Below are 19,514 nucleotides of genomic sequence, written 5' to 3'. Positions count from 1 at the left end.
GTGGGTAACCTGGTTTGTGTCCCTCTAGCTGCCCTGGGTGCCTCTGCTGATTCTGCAGCTGTTGTGTGCAGTGATCATGTGCCTAGGAACCAGATTTATACTGTTAGCACTGAGCCGGTGTGCCCGAGGAGGCAGTCCACTGTGTGCAGCTCACCCTGCACTAACATAAAGAACATGAGCACATCTACTGCTGCTAAGCTTCCCAGTAAAGCAATAAAAACAAATAAGCATCCCAGAAGAAAGTGCTCAAAATAGCCCACGTTAACATATGTAGCTTAAGAAACAAGGTTCTTGAAATCAATAATTTGTTAGTAACAGATGACGTTCATATTCTGACTATCTCTGAAACTCACTTAGATAATACCTGTGATGATACAGTGGTAGCAATACAAGGTTATAACATTTACAGAAAATATAGAAATGCCAATGGTGGAGGTGTTGCTGTTTATATTCAGAACCACATTCCTGTGAAGATTAGAGAGGATCTCATGTTAAATACTGTTGAAGTAATATGGCTACAGGTTCACCTAAAGCCAATTCTGGTGGGAAGCTGCTATAGACCACCAAGTGCTAACAGTCAGTATCTGGATAGCATGTGTGAAATGCTTGATAATGTATGTGATATCAACAGAGATGTATATTTTCTGGGTGATTTAAATATTGACTGGCTTTCATCAGGCTGCCCCCACAAGAGAAAGCTTCAAACTTTAACTAGTGCCTGCAACCTGGTTCAGGTTATCAGTCAACCTACCACGGTAGTTACAACCAGCACAGGAATGAAATCATCAACATGTATTGATCACATCTTTAATAATGCTGCAGAAATTAGCTTTAAAGCAGTATCCAAATCCATCGGATTTAGTGATCACAATATAGTAGCCATATCTAGGAAAACCAAAGTTCCAAATGCTGGGCCTAATATATAATGTATAAGAGGTCATACAATAAGTTTTGTAGTGATTCCTATGTTGTTGATGTAAAAAATATGTGTTGGTCTGTGGAGCAACCAGATGCTGCACTTGACAAATTTATGAAATTGCTTATTCCTGTTACTAATAAGCATACACCCATTATGAAAATGACGGTACAAACTGTTAAGTCCCCATGGATTGATGAGGAATTGAAAAATGTAATGGTTGAGAGGGATGAGGCAAAAGGAATGGCAAATAAGTCTGGCTGCACAACCGATTGGCAAACATATTGCAAATTGAGAAATCATGTGACTAAACTGAATAAAAATAAGAAGAAACAATACTATGAAACAAGGATAAATGACATAAAGAATGATAGTAAAAAGCTTTGGAGCACCTTAAATTAAATGTTGTGAAAAAGGCAAACTCAGCTCCATCATTCATTGAATCAGATGGCTCATTCATCACAAAACCAACTGATATTGCCAACTGCTTTAATAATTATTTCATTGGCAAGATTAGAAAACTTAGGCATGACAAGCCAGCAACAATTTCTGACACTACACATCCAAGTATATCTGACCAAATTATGAAAGACAAGCATTGTAATTTTGAATTGCATAAAGTGAGTGTGGAAGAGGTGAAAAAATGATTGTTGTCTATTAACAATGACAAGCCACCGGGGTCTGACAACTTGGATGGAAAATTGCTGAGGAAATAACGGACAATATTGCCACTCCTATTTGCCATATTTTCAATTTAATCCTAATAGAATGCATGTGCCCCCAGGCTTGGAGGGAAGCAAAAGTCATTCCGCTACCTAAGAATAGTAAAGCCCCCTTTACTGGCTCAAATAGCCAACCAATTAGCCTGTTACCAACCCTTAGTAAACTATTGGAAAAAATTGTGTTTGACCAGATACAATGCTATTTTACTGTAAACAAATTGACAACAAACTTTCAGCATGCTTATAGAGAAGGACATTCAACAGGCACAGCACTTACACAAATGACTGATGATTGGCCTAGAGAAATTGATGTTAAAAAGATTGTGGGGGCTGTTTTGTTAGACTTCAGTGTGGCTTTTGACATTATCGATCATAGTCTGCTGCTGGAAAAACGTATGTGTTATGGCTTTACACCCCCTGCTATAATGTGGATAAAGAGTTACTTGTCTAACAGAACACAGAGGGTGTTCTTTAATGGAAGTCTCTCAAACATCTCCAGGTAGAATCAGGAATTCCCCAGGGCAGCTGTCTAGGCCCCTTGCTTTTTTCCATCTTTACTAACGACATGCCACTGGCTTTGAGTAAAGCCAGTGTGTCTATGTATGCGGATGACTCAACACTATACACGTCAGCTACTACAGCAACTGAAATAACTGCAACACTTAACAAAGAGTTGCAGTTAGGTTCGGAATGGGTGGCAAGGATTAAGTTAGACCTGAATATTTCCAAAACTAAATGCATTGTATTTGGGTCAAATCATTCACTAAACCCTAAACCTCAACTAATGAATCTCGTAATGAATAATGTGGAAATTGAGCAAGTTGAGGAGACTAAACTGCTTGGAGTAACCCCGGATTGTAGACTGTCATGGTCAAAGCATATTGATACAACAGTAGCTAAGATGGGGAGAAGTGTGTCCATAATTAAGCGCTGATCTGCCTTCTTAACACTATCAACAAGGCAGGTCCTACAGGCTCAAGTTTTGTCACAACTAGACTACTGTTCAGTAGTGTGGTCAGGTGCCACAAGGAGGGACTTGGGAAAATTGCAGTTGGCTCAGAACAGGGCAGCACGGCTGGCCCTTAAAAGTAAACGGAGAGCTAACATTAATGACATGCATGTCAGTCTCTCCTGGCTCAGAGTGGAAGAGAGATTGACTTCATCACTGCTTGTTTTTGTAAGAGGTGTTGACAAGCTGAATGTACCGAGCTCTCTGTTTAAACTACTATCACACAGCTCGGAAACCCATGCATACACCACAAGACATGCCACCAGAGGTCTCTTCACAGTCCCCAAGTCCAGAACAGACTATGGGAGGCGCACAGTACTACATAGAGCCATGACTACATGGAACTCTATTCCACATCAGGTAACTGATGCAAGGAGTAGAATCAGATTAAAAAACAGGTAAAAATACACCGTATGGAACAACGGGGACTGTGAAGAGACACACACAAGGGTATAGACACATGCATACGCACACATTGTGATATTGTTGTATGGTGGTATTAAACATTTTGTATTGTAGATACAGTTGAAGTCGGAAGTTTACATACACTTAGGTTGGAGTCATTAAAACTCGTTTTTCAACCACTCCACACATTTGTTGTTAACAAACTATAGTTTTGGCAAGTCGGTTAGGACATCTACTTTGTCCATGACACAAGTAATTTTTCCAACAATTGTTTACAGACAGATTATTTCACTTATAATTCACTGTATCACAATTCCAGTGGGTCAGAAGTTTACATACACTAAGTTGACTGTGCCTTTAAACAGCTTGGACAATTCCAGAAAATGATGTCATGGCTTTAGAATCTTCTGATAGGCTAATTGACATAATTTGAGTCAATTGGAGGTGTACCTGTGGCCAAGACCTCAGAAAGAAAATTGTAGAACTCCACAAGTCTGGTTCATCCTTGGGAGCAATTTCCAAACACCTGAAGGTACCACGTTCATCTGTACAAACAATAGTACGCAAGTATAAACACCATGGGACCACACAGCTGTCATACCGCTCAGGAAGGAGACATGTTCTGTCTCCTAGAGATTAACGTACTTTGGTGCGAAAAGTGCAAATCAATCCCAGAACAACAGCAAAGGACCTTGTGAAGATGCTGTAGGAAACAGGTAAAAAAATATATATATCCACAGTAAAACGAGTCCTATATCGACATAACCTGAAAGGCCGCTCAGCAAGGAAGAAGCCACTGCTCCAAAACCGCCATAAAAAAGCCAGACTACGGTTTGCAACTGCACATGGGGACAAAGATCGTACTTTTGGAGAAATGTCCGCTGGTCTGATGAAACAAAAATAGAACTGTTTGGCCATAATGACCATTGTTATGTTTGGAGGAAAAAGGGGGATGCTTGCAAGCCGAAGAACACCATCCCAACCATGAAGCACAGGGGTGGCAGCATCATGCTGTGGGGGTGCTTTGCTGCAGGAGGGACTGGTGCACTTCACAAAATAGATGGCATCATGAGGAAGGAAAATTATGTGGATATATTGAGGCAACATCTCAAGACATCAGTCAGGAAGTTAAAGCTTGGTCGCAAATGGGTCTTCCAAATGGACAATGACCCCAAGCATACTTCCAAAGTTGTGGCAAAATGGCTTAAGGACAACAAAGTAAAGGTATTGGAGTGGCCATCACAAAGCCCTGACCTCAATTCTATAGAACATTTGTGGGCAGAACTGAAAAAGCATGTGTGAGCAAGGAGGCCTACAAACCTGACTCCGTTACACCAGCTCTGTCAGGAGGAATGGGCCAAAATTCACCCAACTTATTGTGGGAAGCTTGTGGAAGGCTACTCAAAACTTTTGACCCAAGTTAAACAATTTAAAGGCAATGCTACCAAATACTAATTGAGTGTATGTAAACTTCTGACCCACTGGGAATGTGATGAAAGAAATAACAGCTGAAATAAATCATTCTCTTTACTATTATTCTGACATTTCACATTCTTAAAATAAACTGACCTAAGACATGGAATTTTTACTAGGATTAAATGTCAGGAATTGTGAAAAACTGAGTTTAAATGTATTTGGCTAAGGTGTATGTAAACTTCCGACTTCAACTGTAGGTAGTGGTGTAATAATGTCATATGATGTACTGTTTTATATTTTGTTTTATATGTAATGTAAGTGCTTTAATATGTTTGGACCCCAGACCTTGGCAGCAGCTAATGGGGATCCCTAATAAATACAAATACAAATGCAATGGTTAATCTAAGCGCTGGCGGTAGTGCTATAGATCTGGTGGTGTGTCGGAAATATTTTTGCTATTTTCACAGACGTTATTATGAGCGCAATTACTAGTGATGGGGCAAAAATGTATACTGTTACATTTCGGGATATTATTTTGGACGATATATCGTATCGTTTTGACAATTTAACAATATTATTTTTGCGCTAGTTGGCTGTACTTGCAATACATATTGTATCGGTTAAGAGCGTTGGGCCAGTAACCAAAATATCGCTGGTTCGAATCAAAATCAAATCTAATTTGATTGGTCGCGTACACATATTAAGTAGATGTTATTGCGAGTGTAGCGAAATGCTTGTGTTCCTACCTCCCACAAAAATCTCCAAGCTGACTAGGTGAAAAATCTGTCGATGTGCCCTTGAGCAAGGCACTTAACCCTAATTGCTTCTGTAAGTCGCTCTGGATAAGAGCGTCTGCTAAATAACTTAAATGTTTCTGAATATGAGAGTCACCGGATTATCTCATTTCTTGTTCCATGATGGGAATATAGCCTACATGGAGGGGTTTTTACGCACATCCAAAATAATAACAGGAGCGTCGCGGCTGGATAGGCTGCGCTTCCGTTGTCAAAATCCATGCCATAACCAACTGCATTACTGCTAAGACCAGCTTTGTCCAGAGGTAAAGGAGAGGAGAATTTTAATAGTATGCAAATTCATTTGTAACAGGAGGCAAGCTAATTGACCCTCCTCAACTTCAAGGGTCATCAAAATTGATTTTAGTGCATTCTCCAGGGACCTGACCACAGCTAACACTGTTTTCTTGTGTTCGTCTCTCCCTTTCCTGTCCTTACCTATTTTCTTTCTCCCTGTCTCTCACTTCACCCCCCCCCCCCCCTCTCTCTCGCTCTCTTTCTGTCTCCTCTCGCTCCCCCTTTCCCGCTCCCTCTCTCCCCTCCACACAGGTACTTTGAGGTGATCTCGTCCAGCAGAAAGAGCTCAGTGTTCCTGAGGGCCAAGGATCCTGCTATGGCCCAGTCCTGGTACAACGCCATCCAAGCCGGGGCCTCGGCCCTGGTGCCCCAAGTTAGGGGCGAGCTGAGGGCCATGCAGGCGGGCCTGGAGGTCAAACACATGGGATGGATCACTGAACAGGTACAAAGAGTCAAAGGTCAAATTTGAGTTCATGCATTTCTATTTATGGCTGCCTGCCCTGGGTTCAAATAATTACTTTGAGCATTTGCTTTAGCCTGCCTGAAGTCCCAGGTGGGTGGGCTTTTGTACTTCCTGGACTTTTCTGTTGGTTCTATCGCAACAGACAAGCTCAATCAAGCACAGATAAAGTATTTGAAATTATTTCAAATAGTATTTGATCCCAGGTCTTGCCGCAATTATTTATTTACTTGTTAGTTTTGACAAATGGTAAGAACCTAACCAAGACAGGCCTCTCTATTGGCTAGTCATCTAATGTGTCACTTGAGTGCGTTCCAATAAACATTGTCCATAACATCAGCTGTTGTGACTGAAAATGTAATCTGGTTTATTTTTTAGCATTTTAGCAATGCGAAGGCCAGATTAGCAATGAACAGAGTGAAATAAGGAATGTCTGACTCAAACACTGTGCTCTGTTTAAATGCATTAGCGAGTAGTCTACTGTCTGTTTAGTCTATTGAAAGTGACTTTCTGAGAATAGTGTTTGCGCTAGCCTTGTGCTAAGGAGCTGCCAGTTAATAAGTCATATGTCCCTTGAAAAGGGAAAATAATTAAACATATGCAACGTATATTGTTGAAAACCCAACAACAAAGACAACAACGTCTAAAATCCTTTGATGGACGGAACAGGACCATTAAAGACCCACAAGACATTGAATTTTCTAAATAAATATTTCTGTCGATGTTTTTAAGTGTCCTTGCCCACTGTGAATGCTGACATTCTTTGGAATGAAAAGAGCAAAATGGAACTGAATACATAGTCATTGTCACGCCCTGACTCTGGGGACTCCTATTTGTGGAGTCAGGGTGTGTATATTCTATGTTGTGTAGTTCTATGTTTATATCTAGTATGGGTATTTCTATGTTGGCCGGTGTGGTTCCCAATCAGAGGCAGCTGTCGCTCGTTGTCTCTGATTGGGGACCATACTCAGGCAGCCTATTGGCACTAGTGGGTTGTGGGATCTTGTTCCGTGTTAGGTAGGTTGTTTGTGGACCTTGTACTTCACGTTTCGTCGTTGTGTTTATAAGTCAAATAAACATGTATGCATATCACGCTGCGCCTTGGTCTGACCCGTTCATGAACGAACGTGACAGAAGATCCCACCAAACGAGGACCAAGCAGCGTGCCCAGGAAGAGTGAATAGCCATGTCACAGGTGGGCAAATGGTGGTCATGGGAGGAGATATTTGCGGGGAAAGGGCCATGGGCGAAGGTAGATGCCCAGGCAGGAGAGGTGAAACGGTGCCAACCGTGCCGACGACGGAGACCCGAGAGGCAACCCCAATAATTTTTTTTGGGGGGGCACACGGGGTGGATGACGAGGCTACAGGAGGCTAAAAGGGAGAAGGAAAGTGTAGAGGCACGGCGAGAGGAGCTGGTTAGGCAGCAGAAGGAGCGGGGGTTAATAAAGGAACCCAGTCCCGCTCCACGCACCAAGCAAGTGGTGCGTGTCGCCAGTCCGGTCCGGCCCGTTCCTGCTCCCCGCACTAAGCCAGTGGTGCGCGTCGCCAGCCCGGTCCGGCCTGTTCCTGTACCTCACACCAAGCCAGTGGTGCGCGTCGCCAGCCCGGCCCGGCCTGTTCCTGCGCCTCGCACCAAGCCAGTGGTGCGCGTCGCCAGCCCGGCTCGGCCTGTTCCTGTCCCTCGCACCAAGTTAGTGGTGCGCGTCGCCAGCCCGGCCCGGCCTGTTCCTGACCCTCGCACCAAGCCAGTGGTGTGCGTTGCCAGCCCGGTCCGGCCTGTTCCTGCCCCTCGCACCAAGCTAGTGGTGCGCGTTGCCAGCCCGGCTCGGCCTGTTCCTGTCCCTCTCACCAAGCTAGTGGTGCGCGTCGCCAGCCCGGCCCGGCCTGTTCCTGACCCTCGCACCAAGCCAGTGGTGTGCGTTGCCAGCCCGGTCCGGCCTGTTCCTGCCCCTCGCACCAAGCTAGTGGTGCGCGTTGCCAGCCCGGCCCAGCCTGTTCCTGCCCCTCGCACCAAACCAGTGGTGCGCGTCGCCAACCCGGCCCGGCCTGTTCCTGTCCCTCGCACCAAGCCAGTTGTGCACGTCGCCAGCCGGCCCGGCCTGTTCCTGCCCCTCGCACCAAGCCAGTGGTGCGCGTTTCCGGCCTGGCCTGTGCCTGTCCCTCGCACCAAGCTAGTGGTGCGCGTCGCCAGCCCAGCCCGGCCTGTTCCTGCCCCTCGCACCAAGCTAGTGGTGCGCGTCGCCAGCCCGGCCCGGCCTGTTCCTGCCCCTCGCACCAAGCTAGTGGTGCGCTTCGCCAGCCCGGCACGGCCTGTTCCTGCCCCTCGCACCAAGCCAGTGGTGCGCGTCGCCAGCCCGGCCCGGCCTGTTCCTGCCCCTCGCACCAAGCCAGTGGTGTGCGTAGCCAGCCCGGCCCGGCCTGTTCCTGTCCCTCGCACCAAGCCAGTGGTGCGCGTCGCCAGCCCGGCCCGGCCTGTTCCACTCCGGAGCCAGAGCAGTCCGCTCCACCGGGGTCCAGATCCGGTCAGCGGCTCTAGTCCGGAGCCTGAGCAGTCCGCTCCACCGGTGCCCGGACCAGCTCCGGTCAGCGGCTCCAGTCCAGACCCAGACGTCAGCCCCTCTCCAGGTTCGGGGTCTCCCACACCAGGGTCCAGACAGGGCTTGGAGTATAGTGGGAGGAAGGAGAGGGGAAGCAGCGCGCCGAGGTCCAGACCAGACCAGGGGCGCAACAGGGAGGCGGAGAATAGGTGGTTGTCACGCCCGGAGCCGGATCCGCCTCCGAGGTGGAATGCCCACACGGCCCCTACCCTGTTAAAGGTTGTGCGGTCGCACCTTTGGGGGGGGGGGCGGGGGGTACTGTCACGCCCTGACTCTGGGGACGCTTATTTGTGGAGTCAGGGTGTGTATATTCTATGTTGTGTAGTTCTATGTTTATATCTAGTATGGGTATTTCTATGTTGGCCGGTGTGGTTCCCAATTAGAGGCAGCTGTCGCTCGTTGTCTCTGATTGGGGACCATACTTAGGCAGCCTATTGGCACTAGTGGGTTGTGGGATCTTGTTCCGTGTTAGGTAGGTTGTTTGTGTACCTTGGACTTCACGTTTCGTTTCTTGTTTTGTCGTTGTGTTTATATGTCAAATAAACATGTATGCATATCACGCTGCGCCTTGGTCTGACCCGTTCATGAACGAACGTGACAGTCATTAACAAGACACCCATTGTTATGATCCAGGATAAATTATGTTGTTACACATTCCCCTCGCTTGTACTTCAGTATGGAATTGAAAATAATATTTGATGTTAACCTTTTGTCAAGGAAGTATTGAAATATGTGACAGTGTGTGTATTACATTCATAAGGATGTGTAAATATGTTGTGATATTTGAGTCATAAAAAGTGTTTATGTTTGTGCGTGTGTCTGTCTCTGTGTGTGTGTCTGTCTGTTTGTCCTCCTCTCCGTCAAGGCGACCCAGGGTCCAGAGAGACCGGTGCTGGCTCTGCTGACTGAGAGAGACCTGCTGCTGTACCCCACCCTTCCTGACAGTAAGGACAGCATCAACAGCCCAGCCAAGAGCCATCCGCTCATCACAACCAGGTAGGATAGAGACAGTAAAACCGTTGCACTGCACTTCGACCAGGCGGTTAAATATCTTTCAAAACCAGCAAGTCAAATAGACATTTTCACAAAACACAGTATCCATTGATGGCTGAGTTTAGTCCACGAAAATGAGCAGTATATATATAATATTATTTGTCTATTTCTAGGCTGCTAAAGGCTTTTTAACATATAAAACCTCACCAAAAAGCGGCCTTTTCTTAAAGCTCTTAAGCCTTGTTCACACTGCAGGCCATAATGCTCAAATCAGTTTTGTTTTTCAAATCCGTTTTGGAATACTGAATGTCCAAACAGCAAGAGATAAGTGACCAAATCGGATTTGTGTGTGTTCAGACAGCAGTCATTTGCTGACATGGCTATGCTAGTTGTCATAGTAATTACGGGTGTGTGCTCAGGGGTGTAGGCTGATTGGTGGTGGTGCTTCTGCTTCCTATCACTCAGAAGTTGTTTTGTAGCAAGCTAAGGTGATAACAATGCCTGCCATGGATGATTCCCAGTTGCTTTGAATGTTCAAAATCATAGTGTAGGAAAACTTTTAAAGCCTCAAAGGATAAGATTATCCAACTTTCAAATCGAGTCCTTTTTGGCTAGCCAAGGCAGTCAACTAGCTAGCTAGGTAGCTGTTTAGCTTTCTAGCACATTCACTAATTTGTTTGTAAACAATTAACAAACTAATTAGCTACCACATGTTCTTGTCAAACTGTCAACAGAGTAGCTAGCAAGCAACAACATATGCCAAATAACAGTCTAAAAACGACTTGAGGGCAAATAAATCAGATTTGACCGTTCAGACACAAGGCACATGGCCAGGAATCAGATTTGTATCTAACTTCAAACCACCAACGAAGATAGTTTGAAATGTGGTTTGAAATATCTGATTCCATGTGCCTTTTGGCTGTTCAGAATGCAGGAAAAATAACAGATTCTAATCACATTTGAGTCACTTCAAACTGCCAATGTGAACACTGCTTTAATGCTCTCTTAAAGGGATGAGCAATGGAAATGGCTATGGTGGCCATCTTTGATTTGCCAGTGCAAATAATGCAGTCAGACCTGGCAGATACATCACACAAATAGTAACGAAAAGGGGCGTAGAAAGGTTTAACCCTACAAGGTTTTATAACTTTATAGCCAGTCAAATCTCCTTACAGACCAGCCAGACAAATCTCCTTCGAAACCAGCCAGTCAAATCTCCTTCCAGACCAGTCAGTCAAATCTCCTCCCAAACTAGCCAGTCAAATTTCCTATTTGTGAATGGGCAAGACAAAATATTTAAGTGCCTTTGAACAGGGTATGGTAGTAGGTGCCAGGCGCACCGGTTTGTGTCAAGAACTGCAACGCTGCTGGGTTTTTCACACTCAACAGTTTCCCATGTGTGTCAAGAATGGTCCACCACCCAAAGGACATCCAGCCAACTTGACACAACTGTGGGAAGCATTGGAGTCAACATGGGCCAACATCCCTGTGGAACGCTTTTGACACCTTGTAGAGTCCATGCCCTGACGAATTGAGGCTGGTGCAACTCAATATTAGGAAGGTGTTCCTAATGTTTGATATACTCAGTGTATATTGCATTGTATGCAATTAAAAGCAGTCACTTTTTAAATATACTGTATATATAGTATCATATATTAGAATGATCATTAAGTCAGTCATTATCTCATATCAACTAGGAGGGACACCTATTCACGTGTACACACACTACCCTGTTTGTCTGCACTGTATTTAAAGCTAGTCAGTCAAGACATCCTGGCCAAACAGCAAGTCATACTTAAACACCCAAACTGGGCTATCGTGAAGAAATGTTGAATTATAGTTTTGGCATATTTAATAATCTTCCATAAATGGTCCATTGAAAATGTTCTAGCATGATCTCATTTTCATGTGCAAACGATTAGGAAAACCAGCACGTTATCAGTAATGTGTTCTCCACCCCTCATGTTGCTTTCTCCCTCTTTTTCCACTCTTTCTCTGTTCTCTTTCTTTCCTTTCTCTGTTTCTACCTCTCCTCTCTCCCCCTTTCTGTCTCTCTCCTCTCTCCCCCTTTCTGTCTCTCTCCCCTCTCCCCCTTTCTGTCTCTCTCCTATCTCCCCCTTTCTGTCTCTCTCCTCTCTCTCTCTCTCTCTCATCATACCTACTGTCTCTCTCCATCATACCTACTGTCTCTCTCCTCTCTCTCTCTCATCATACCTACTGTCTCTCTCCTCTCTCTCTCATCATACCTACTGTCTCTCTCCTCTCTCTCTCTCTCCATCATACCTACTGTCTCTCTCCTCTCTCTCTCATCATACCTACTGTCTCTCTCCTCTCTCTCTCGCTCCATCATACCTACTGTCTCTCTCCTCTCTCTCTCCATCATACCTACTGTCTCTCTCCTCTCTCTCTCTCCATCATACCTACTGTCTCTCTCCTCTCTCTCTCATCATACCTACTGTCTCTCTCCTCTCTCTCTCTCCATCATACCTACTGTCTCTCTCCTCTCTCTCTCTCCATCATACATACTGTCTCTCTCCTCTCTCTCTCTCTCTCTCTCCATCATACCTACTGTCTCTCTCCTCTCTCTCTCTCATCATACCTACTGTCTCTCTCCTCTCTCTCTCTCCATCATACCTACTGTCTCTCTCCTCTCTCTCTCTCATCATACCTACTGTCTCTCTCCTCTCTCTCTCTCCATCATACCTACTGTCTCTCTCCTCTCTCTCTCATCATACCTACTGTCTTTCTCCATCATACCTGCTGTCTCTCCTCTCTCTCTCTCTCCATCATACCTACTGTCTCTCTCCTCTCTCTCTCTCTCATCATACCTACTGTCTCTCTCCTCTCTCCCCCTTTCTGTCTCTATCCTCTCTCTCTCATCATACCTACTGTCTCTCTCCTCTCTCCCCCTTTCTGTCTCTATCCTCTCTCTCTCATCATACATACTCTCTCTCCTCTCTCTCTCATCATACCTACTGTCTCTCTCCTCTCTCCCCCTTTCTGTCTCTCTCCTCTCTCTCTCATCATACCTACTGTCTCTCTCCTCTCTCTCTCATCATACCTGCTGTCTCTCTCCTCTCTCTCTCTCCATCATACCTACTGTCTCTCTCCTCTCTCTCTCTCATCATACCTACTGTCTCTCTCCTCTCTCTCTCTCCATCATACCTACTGTCTCTCTCCTCTCTCTCTCATCATACCTACTGTCTTTCTCCATCATACCTGCTGTCTCTCCTCTCTCTCTCTCTCCATCATACCTACTGTCTCTCTCCTCTCTCTCTCTCTCATCATACCTACTGTCTCTCTCCTCTCTCCCCCTTTCTGTCTCTATCCTCTCTCTCATCATACCTACTGTCTCTCTCCTCTCTCCCCCTTTCTGTCTCTATCCTCTCTCTCTCATCATACATACTCTCTCTCCTCTCTCTCTCATCATACCTACTGTCTCTCTCCTCTCTCCCCCTTTCTGTCTCTCTCCTCTCTCTCTCATCATACCTACTGTCTCTCTCCTCTCTCTCTCATCATACCTGCTGTCTCTCTCCTCTCTCTCTCCATCATACCTACTGTCTCTCTCCTCTCTCTCTCTCCATCATACCTACTGTCTCTCTCCTCTCTATCATACCTACTGTCTCTCTCCTCTCTCCCCCTTTCTGTCTCTCTCCTCTCTCTCTCATCATACCTACTGTCTCTCTCCTCTCTCCCCCTTTCTGTCTCTCTCCTCTCTCTCTCATCATACCTACTGTCTCTCTCCTCTCTCCCCCTTTCTGTCTCTATCCTCTCTCTCTCATCATACATACTCTCTCTCCTCTCTCTCTCATCATACCTACTGTCTCTCTCCTCTCTCCCCCTTTCTGTCTCTCTCCTCTCTCTCTCATCATACCTACTGTCTCTCTCCTCTCTCTCTCATCATACCTGCTGTCTCTCTCCTCTCTCTCTCTCCATCATACCTACTGTCTCTCTCCTCTCTATCATACCTACTGTCTCTCTCCTCTCTCCCCCTTTTCTGTCTCTATCCTCTCTCTCTCATCATACCTACTGTCTCTCTCCTCTCTCCCCTTTTCTGTCTCTATCCTCTCTCTCTCATCATACCTACTGTCTCTCTCCTCTCTCCCCCTTTCTGTCTCTATCCTCTCTCTCTCATCATACCTACTGTCTCTCTCCTCTCTCCCCCTTTCTGTCTCTATCCTCTCTCTCTCATCATACCTACTGTCTCTCTCCTCTCTCTCTCATCATACCTGCTGTCTCTCTCCACTCTCTCTCTCCATCATACCTACTGTCTCTCTCCTCTCTCTCTCTCCATCATACCTACTGTCTCTCTCCTCTCTCTCTCTCCATCATACCTACTGTCTCTCTCCTCTCTCTCTCTCCATCATACCTACTGTCTCTCTCCTCTCTCTCTCTCCATCATACATACTGTGTCTCTCCTCTCTCTCTCCATCATACCTACTGTCTCTCTCCTCTCTCTCTCTCCATCATACCTACTGTCTCTCTCCTCTCTCTCTCTCTCCATCATACCTGTCTCTCTCCTCTCTCTCTCTCCATCATACCTACTGTCTCTCTCCTCTCTCTCCTCTCCATCATGCCTACTGTCTCTCTCCTCTCCATCATGCCTACTGTCTCTCTCCTCTCCATCATGCCTACTGTCTCTCTCCTCTCCATCATGCCTACTGTCTCTCTCCTCTCTCTCTCTCTCTCTCCATCATGCCTACTGTCTCTCTCCTCTCTCTCTCTCTCTCTCCATCATGCCTACTGTCTCTCTCCTCTCTCTCCATCATACCTACTGTCTCTCTCCTCTCTCCTCTCCATCATGCCTGCTGTCTCTCTCCTCTCCATCATGCCTACTGTCCCCTCTATTCCTTCCCTCTCTCCCCTTCCCATCTCCTCCAGACTGGTCCACTCAGGACCGGGGAAGAGCTCTCCCCTGCTGGACTCGGAGCTCTCCTTTGGGCTGCGCACAGGCACCAAGCAGGGCGTGGAGACCCACTTGTTCCGGGTGGACTCGGCCAAGGAGCTTTCGGCCTGGACCCACATGCTGGTGGATGGCTGCCACAACGCCGCCGAGCTCATCCAGGAGGTCACCACAGGTATAGATACAGGAGTAGCAGATGAAGTTAGCCCACTGGGGGAGCTAACGCGAGTCTTCAGATCTCAGACAAGGTTCCAGTTCAGGAATGAGGAGCATCCGCCAAGTCCGCTGAGCTAATGCATGAGCTCGGGAAGCTAACACAAGTCTTCAGGTCTTAGACAGGGTTTCGATACAGAACCATGCTCGCGTGATGAGGGGTCTGAGACTGAAGGACTTGTGTTAGGTCTATGTGGACTTTTCAATTAATTCAATTCATGTTAATTCTATTCCTGAATTGAAATGGAATTGAACCCATCTCTGATGCCAAATAATACACCAAGTCCCACTTAATCAAAACAAACAGCTACAAAATACTACATACAGGGCATTCAAAAGTTAACCTGTACTTTCAAAAACATTGTGAATGTTGATTGCTAATGAAGTTAGTGCTTGGTGTCAACCTGAAAGACTGTGTCACGTTAGCGATGAATCGTTGCTGCATCACAGGTATTTAGAAAAGTAACATTTTACTGCTCCAACTGCAATATATCATAATGAATGGCTGTAAGACAGCAGCAAATGGTCTAGCAAAGACCTACAGCAAGTATGTGCAGGTCTGGCTGTTTTATATAGGGTAGTCCTGCCCTCTGCTGGCGTTGTTGTGTGTTGCAACATAATAACAATAAAAAGTCACTCATCACCTTCATGGGAGGCAGCCACATCTTAGCTGCCTGCACCTACAAAATCAATGAAATCCAACTGTCTGCATTCATATATTCACTGTATGATCGATGTCAATGTGATAGAACAGATCAGTCAATCAACTACTGTACCTTTAGTATTCAGTTTTGTAAGGGGAGTGATACAGAAACAAAGAGCAACCTAAAATCAGAACCTTTAGGGGCAGTTTCCTGGACACAGATTAAGCATAGTCCTGGTTCTGGACTAAAAAGCAAGATAATCTCCTTTGAGAATGTTTTTTAGTTGAGCACTAGGTCTAATCTGTGTCTAGGAAACCGGCCCTTAGTGACCAACCTTCCTAATGCCTTTATCTGTGGTCCCTGGCAGCCTGCAGCTGGAACGGGAAGGAGTGCAACCTGGGAGTGCACATCGACGAGGGCTTTAGCCTGTTCACTGAGGAGATGGGCATCAGGAAGACGGTGCTCCTCCAGCAGCCCTTCGAGCGCCTGCGCATGTCCTCAGACGACGGTGTACACATGATCTTCCTCGACTTCGGAGGGCCAGAGGCGGAGATTGTGAGTTGGACTGTTTACTGGACTGTTTGGTGTTGGTTGGCTGCTTGGTGTTGGTTGGCTGCTTGGTGTTGGTTGGTTGATTGGTGTTGGTTGATTGCTTGGTGTTGGTTGGTTGATTGGTTGGTTGGTTGCTTGGTGTTGGTTGGTTGGTTGCTTGGTGTTGGTTGCTTGGTGTTGGTTGCTTGGTTGCTTGGTGTTGGTTGGTTAGTTTGTTGGTTGGTTAGTTTGTTGGATGGATGGTTAGTTGGTTGCTTGGTGTTGGTTGGTTAGTTTGTTGGTTGGTTAGTTTGTTGGATGGATGGTTAGTTGGTTGCTTGGTGTTGGTTGCTTGGTGTTGGTTAGTTGGTGTTGGTTGGTTGCTTGCTTGCTTGCTTGCTTGCTTGGTGTTGGTTGCTTGGTGTTGGTTGGTTAGTTGGTTGCTTGGTGTTGGTTGGTTGGTGTTGGTTGGTTGGTGTTGGTTGGTTGCTTGCTTGCTTGCTTGGTGTTGGTTGCTTGGTGTTGGTTGCTTGGTGTTGGTTGCTTGGTTGTTTGATGTTGGTTACTTGGTGTTGGTTGGTTGCTTGGTGTTGGTTGGTTGCTTGGTTGCTTGGTGTTGGTTGGTTGCTTGGTGTTGGTTGCTTGGTGTTGGTTGCTTGGTGTTGGTTGCTTGGTTGTTTGATGTTGGTTACTTGGTGTTGGTTGGTTGCTTGGTGTTGCTTGGTTGCTTGTTGTTGGTTGGTTGCTTGGTGTTGGTTGCTTGGTGTTGGTTGCTTGGTGTTGGTTGCTTGGTTGTTTTGTGTTTATTTTTTTTCTTCACTTTCTCTCTGTCTCTCTGTCTCTCTGTCTCTCTCTCTCTCTCTCTCTCTCTCTCTCTCTCTCTCTCTCTCTCTCTCTCTCTCTCTCTCTCTCTCTCTCTTTCGTCCTAGCTGTATCTCCTTTCTCCTTTGCTGTTGGGTTCCTTCTCTTGTTCACATGACAAACCTCATTTTCAAACCCCCAAAAAAGTTTCAATACAGAGTAAACGTTTTAACAGAGTAGTCATTGTTTGCTATGCTAACTCAACTATAACAACGTCAAAGGTGATAATGAACTTCTCTCTCTCTTCCCTCTGCCTCCCCTCTCCTCTTTCTAACTCCCTCCTTTCCTCTTCCTCCCTTGCAGCAACTGGACCTCCACTCCTGCCCCAAGACTATGGTGTTCATCATCCACTCCTTCCTCTCTGCTAAGGTCAAGCGGCTAGGCCTGTTAGCATGATAACAGTTTGACCTGCAACCCCACCGAAGCGTATTTACATGCAGCCATGACTCTTAACGTTAGGAGGATGTGATGTCACTGCAGAGGATATGATGTCAGCGCTCTGTTTCAAACCGCCACCAAGCAGTTATAACAGACAGCATTGATATTACAAAAATCATGACGGCTTTGAAATTTGTTACAGCATTTTCAACTGTTACCTGCATTGTTTACTGATTGAACTATTCAGAGAGGTTAGTGTTTTATCATCCTAAATCTACGTTATTTTTATGTTTTGGCTGCCATTTTGAGAAACATTATTTTATGTCTGCTATTAAGGATGTTTTCCAAGTGCTGATTCAGAGACATTTTGAGTGCAGCGAAAAGACTCTCCCTGCATTTCTTTAGTAGATTCATAAATGTTTCCCATAGCCAATATCAACATGAAGATAAACTATGTCATAAAGCAAATGTAAAGTTAATCCCTAAATCCAAATGTTTAGAAACGGTTTATTAATTTCACTTAACCCCAACTCCAACTAACTTGAATGACCTTATGCATAAGAGTGCTATGCATTTATATCGATAGAGTATATACACAGTTTGACACTGTATAATTTCAGTCAAGTGTGCATACCCCTTTTGATTTAGGAAGTTCACCCTCTAGATAATTTTAATTTTGATGAAATATCGATGGAATAGTTCTAACATTGGTATTACCAGAGCCTTCTAGCTGTATGTGTTTGTAACTATATACCTATAGCGCCTTCAAAAAAAATTATAACTTGAATTGTTCCACATTTTGTTGTGTTACAGCCTAAATTTAAAATAGATTAAATCGATTTTTCTCTCACCCATCTACACACAATACCCCAAAGTGAAAACATGTTTTTAGAAATGTTATCAAATGTATTGAAAAATAAATGCAGAAATATCTAATTTACATAAGTATTCACACCTCTGAGTCAATACATGTTAGAATCACCTTTTGCAGCGATTACAGCTGTGAGTCTTTCTGGGAAGGTCTGCACACCTAGATTGTACAATACTTGCACATTATTATTTTTAAAATTCTGTCAAGTTGGTTGTTGATCATTGCTACACAGCCAGCCATTTTCAAGTCTTGCCGTAACTTTAACTAGGCCACTCAGGAACATTCCATGTCGTCTTGGTAAGCAACTCCAGTGTATATTCGGCCTTGTGTTCTAGGTTATTGTCCTGCTGAAAGATGAATTTGTCTCCCAGTGTCTGTTGGAAAGCAGACTGAACCAGGTTTCCCTCTAGGATTTTGCCTGTGCTTAGCTCTATTCCATTTCATTTTATCCTAAAAAACTCCCTAGTCCTTGCCGATGACAAGCATACATATAACATGATGCAGCCCCCACCATGCTTGAAAATATGAAGAGTGGTACTCAGTGATGTGTTTTGTTGTATTTGCCCCAAACATAACACTTTGTATTTACAACATAAAGTTAATTTCTTTCCCACATGTTTTGCTGTATTACTTTAGTGCCTTATTGCAAACAGAATGCATGTTTTGTAATATTTTTATTCTGTACAGGCTTTCTTCTTTTCACTCTCTCATTTAGGTTAGCATTGTGGAGTAACTATAATGTTGTTGATCCCATCCTCAGCTTTCTCCTCTCACATCCACTAAACTCTGTATAATGTCACTATTGGCCTCATGGTGAAATCCCTGAGCAGTTGTCCTTCCTCTCCGGCAACTGAGTTAGGAAGGATGCCTGTATCTTCATAGTGACTGGGTGTATTGGCACACCATCCAAAGTGTAATGAATAACTTCACCATGCTCAAAGGGATGTAAAATGTCAGCTTTTTTTATTTTTACCCATCTACCAATAGGTATTGGAAAACCTCCCTGGTCTTTGTGGTTGAATCTGTTTTTGAAATTCACTGCTCGACTGAGGGACCTTACAGATAATTCATTGTATGTGTGGGGTACAGAGATGAGGTAGTCATTCAAAAATCATGTTAAACACTATTATTGCACACAGTGTGAGTCCAGGCAACTTATTATGTGACTTGTTAAGCATATTTGTACTCCTGAACTTATTTAGGCTTGCCATAACAAAGGGTTGAATACTTATTGACTCAAGACATTTCAGCTTTTCATTTTCAACTAATTTGTAAACATTTCTAAAAACAAAGTTCCACTTTGACATTATGGGGTATTGTGTGTAGGCCAGTGACACAATATCTGAATTGAATCAATTTTACATTCAGGCTGTAACAGAACAAAATGTGGAAAAAGTCAAGGGTTGTGAATACTTTCTGAAGGCACTGTACATATTTGGCTCTGGGTATAACATTATCAATGAATACATTGATAGTGTTTCATATTGAAAGAGCAATGGGTT

The 19,514-nt window shown here is 44.8% G+C and overlaps 1 protein-coding gene across 1 annotated transcript in view; it reads left to right on the top strand.

The window, feature by feature from the left end:
• LOC311120359 (alpha-1-syntrophin-like) overlaps positions 1–17,594 on the top strand; it is a gene marked incomplete at its 5' end in the record, with an annotated part of 35,725 nt that extends 18,131 nt beyond the window's left edge. Inside the window, 5 exons of the mRNA XM_084194974.1 lie at positions 5,812–6,001; positions 9,484–9,614; positions 14,493–14,689; positions 15,739–15,926; positions 17,067–17,594. Of these exons, the coding sequence (XP_084051100.1) occupies positions 5,812–6,001; positions 9,484–9,614; positions 14,493–14,689; positions 15,739–15,926; positions 17,067–17,159 (799 nt within the window). The 3' untranslated portion in view covers positions 17,160–17,594. The remainder of the gene's footprint in view (positions 1–5,811; positions 6,002–9,483; positions 9,615–14,492; positions 14,690–15,738; positions 15,927–17,066) is intronic.
• Between the last annotated feature and the right edge of the window lie 1,920 nt (positions 17,595–19,514).

Source organism: Coregonus lavaretus, assembly GCF_964263955.1.
Source record: "Coregonus lavaretus genome assembly, contig: HAP1_SCAFFOLD_2889, whole genome shotgun sequence".
NCBI lineage: Eukaryota > Metazoa > Chordata > Actinopteri > Salmoniformes > Salmonidae > Coregonus > Coregonus lavaretus.
Note: the sequence above shows the minus strand (reverse complement) of the source record. Positions and strands in the feature narration are given on the sequence as shown.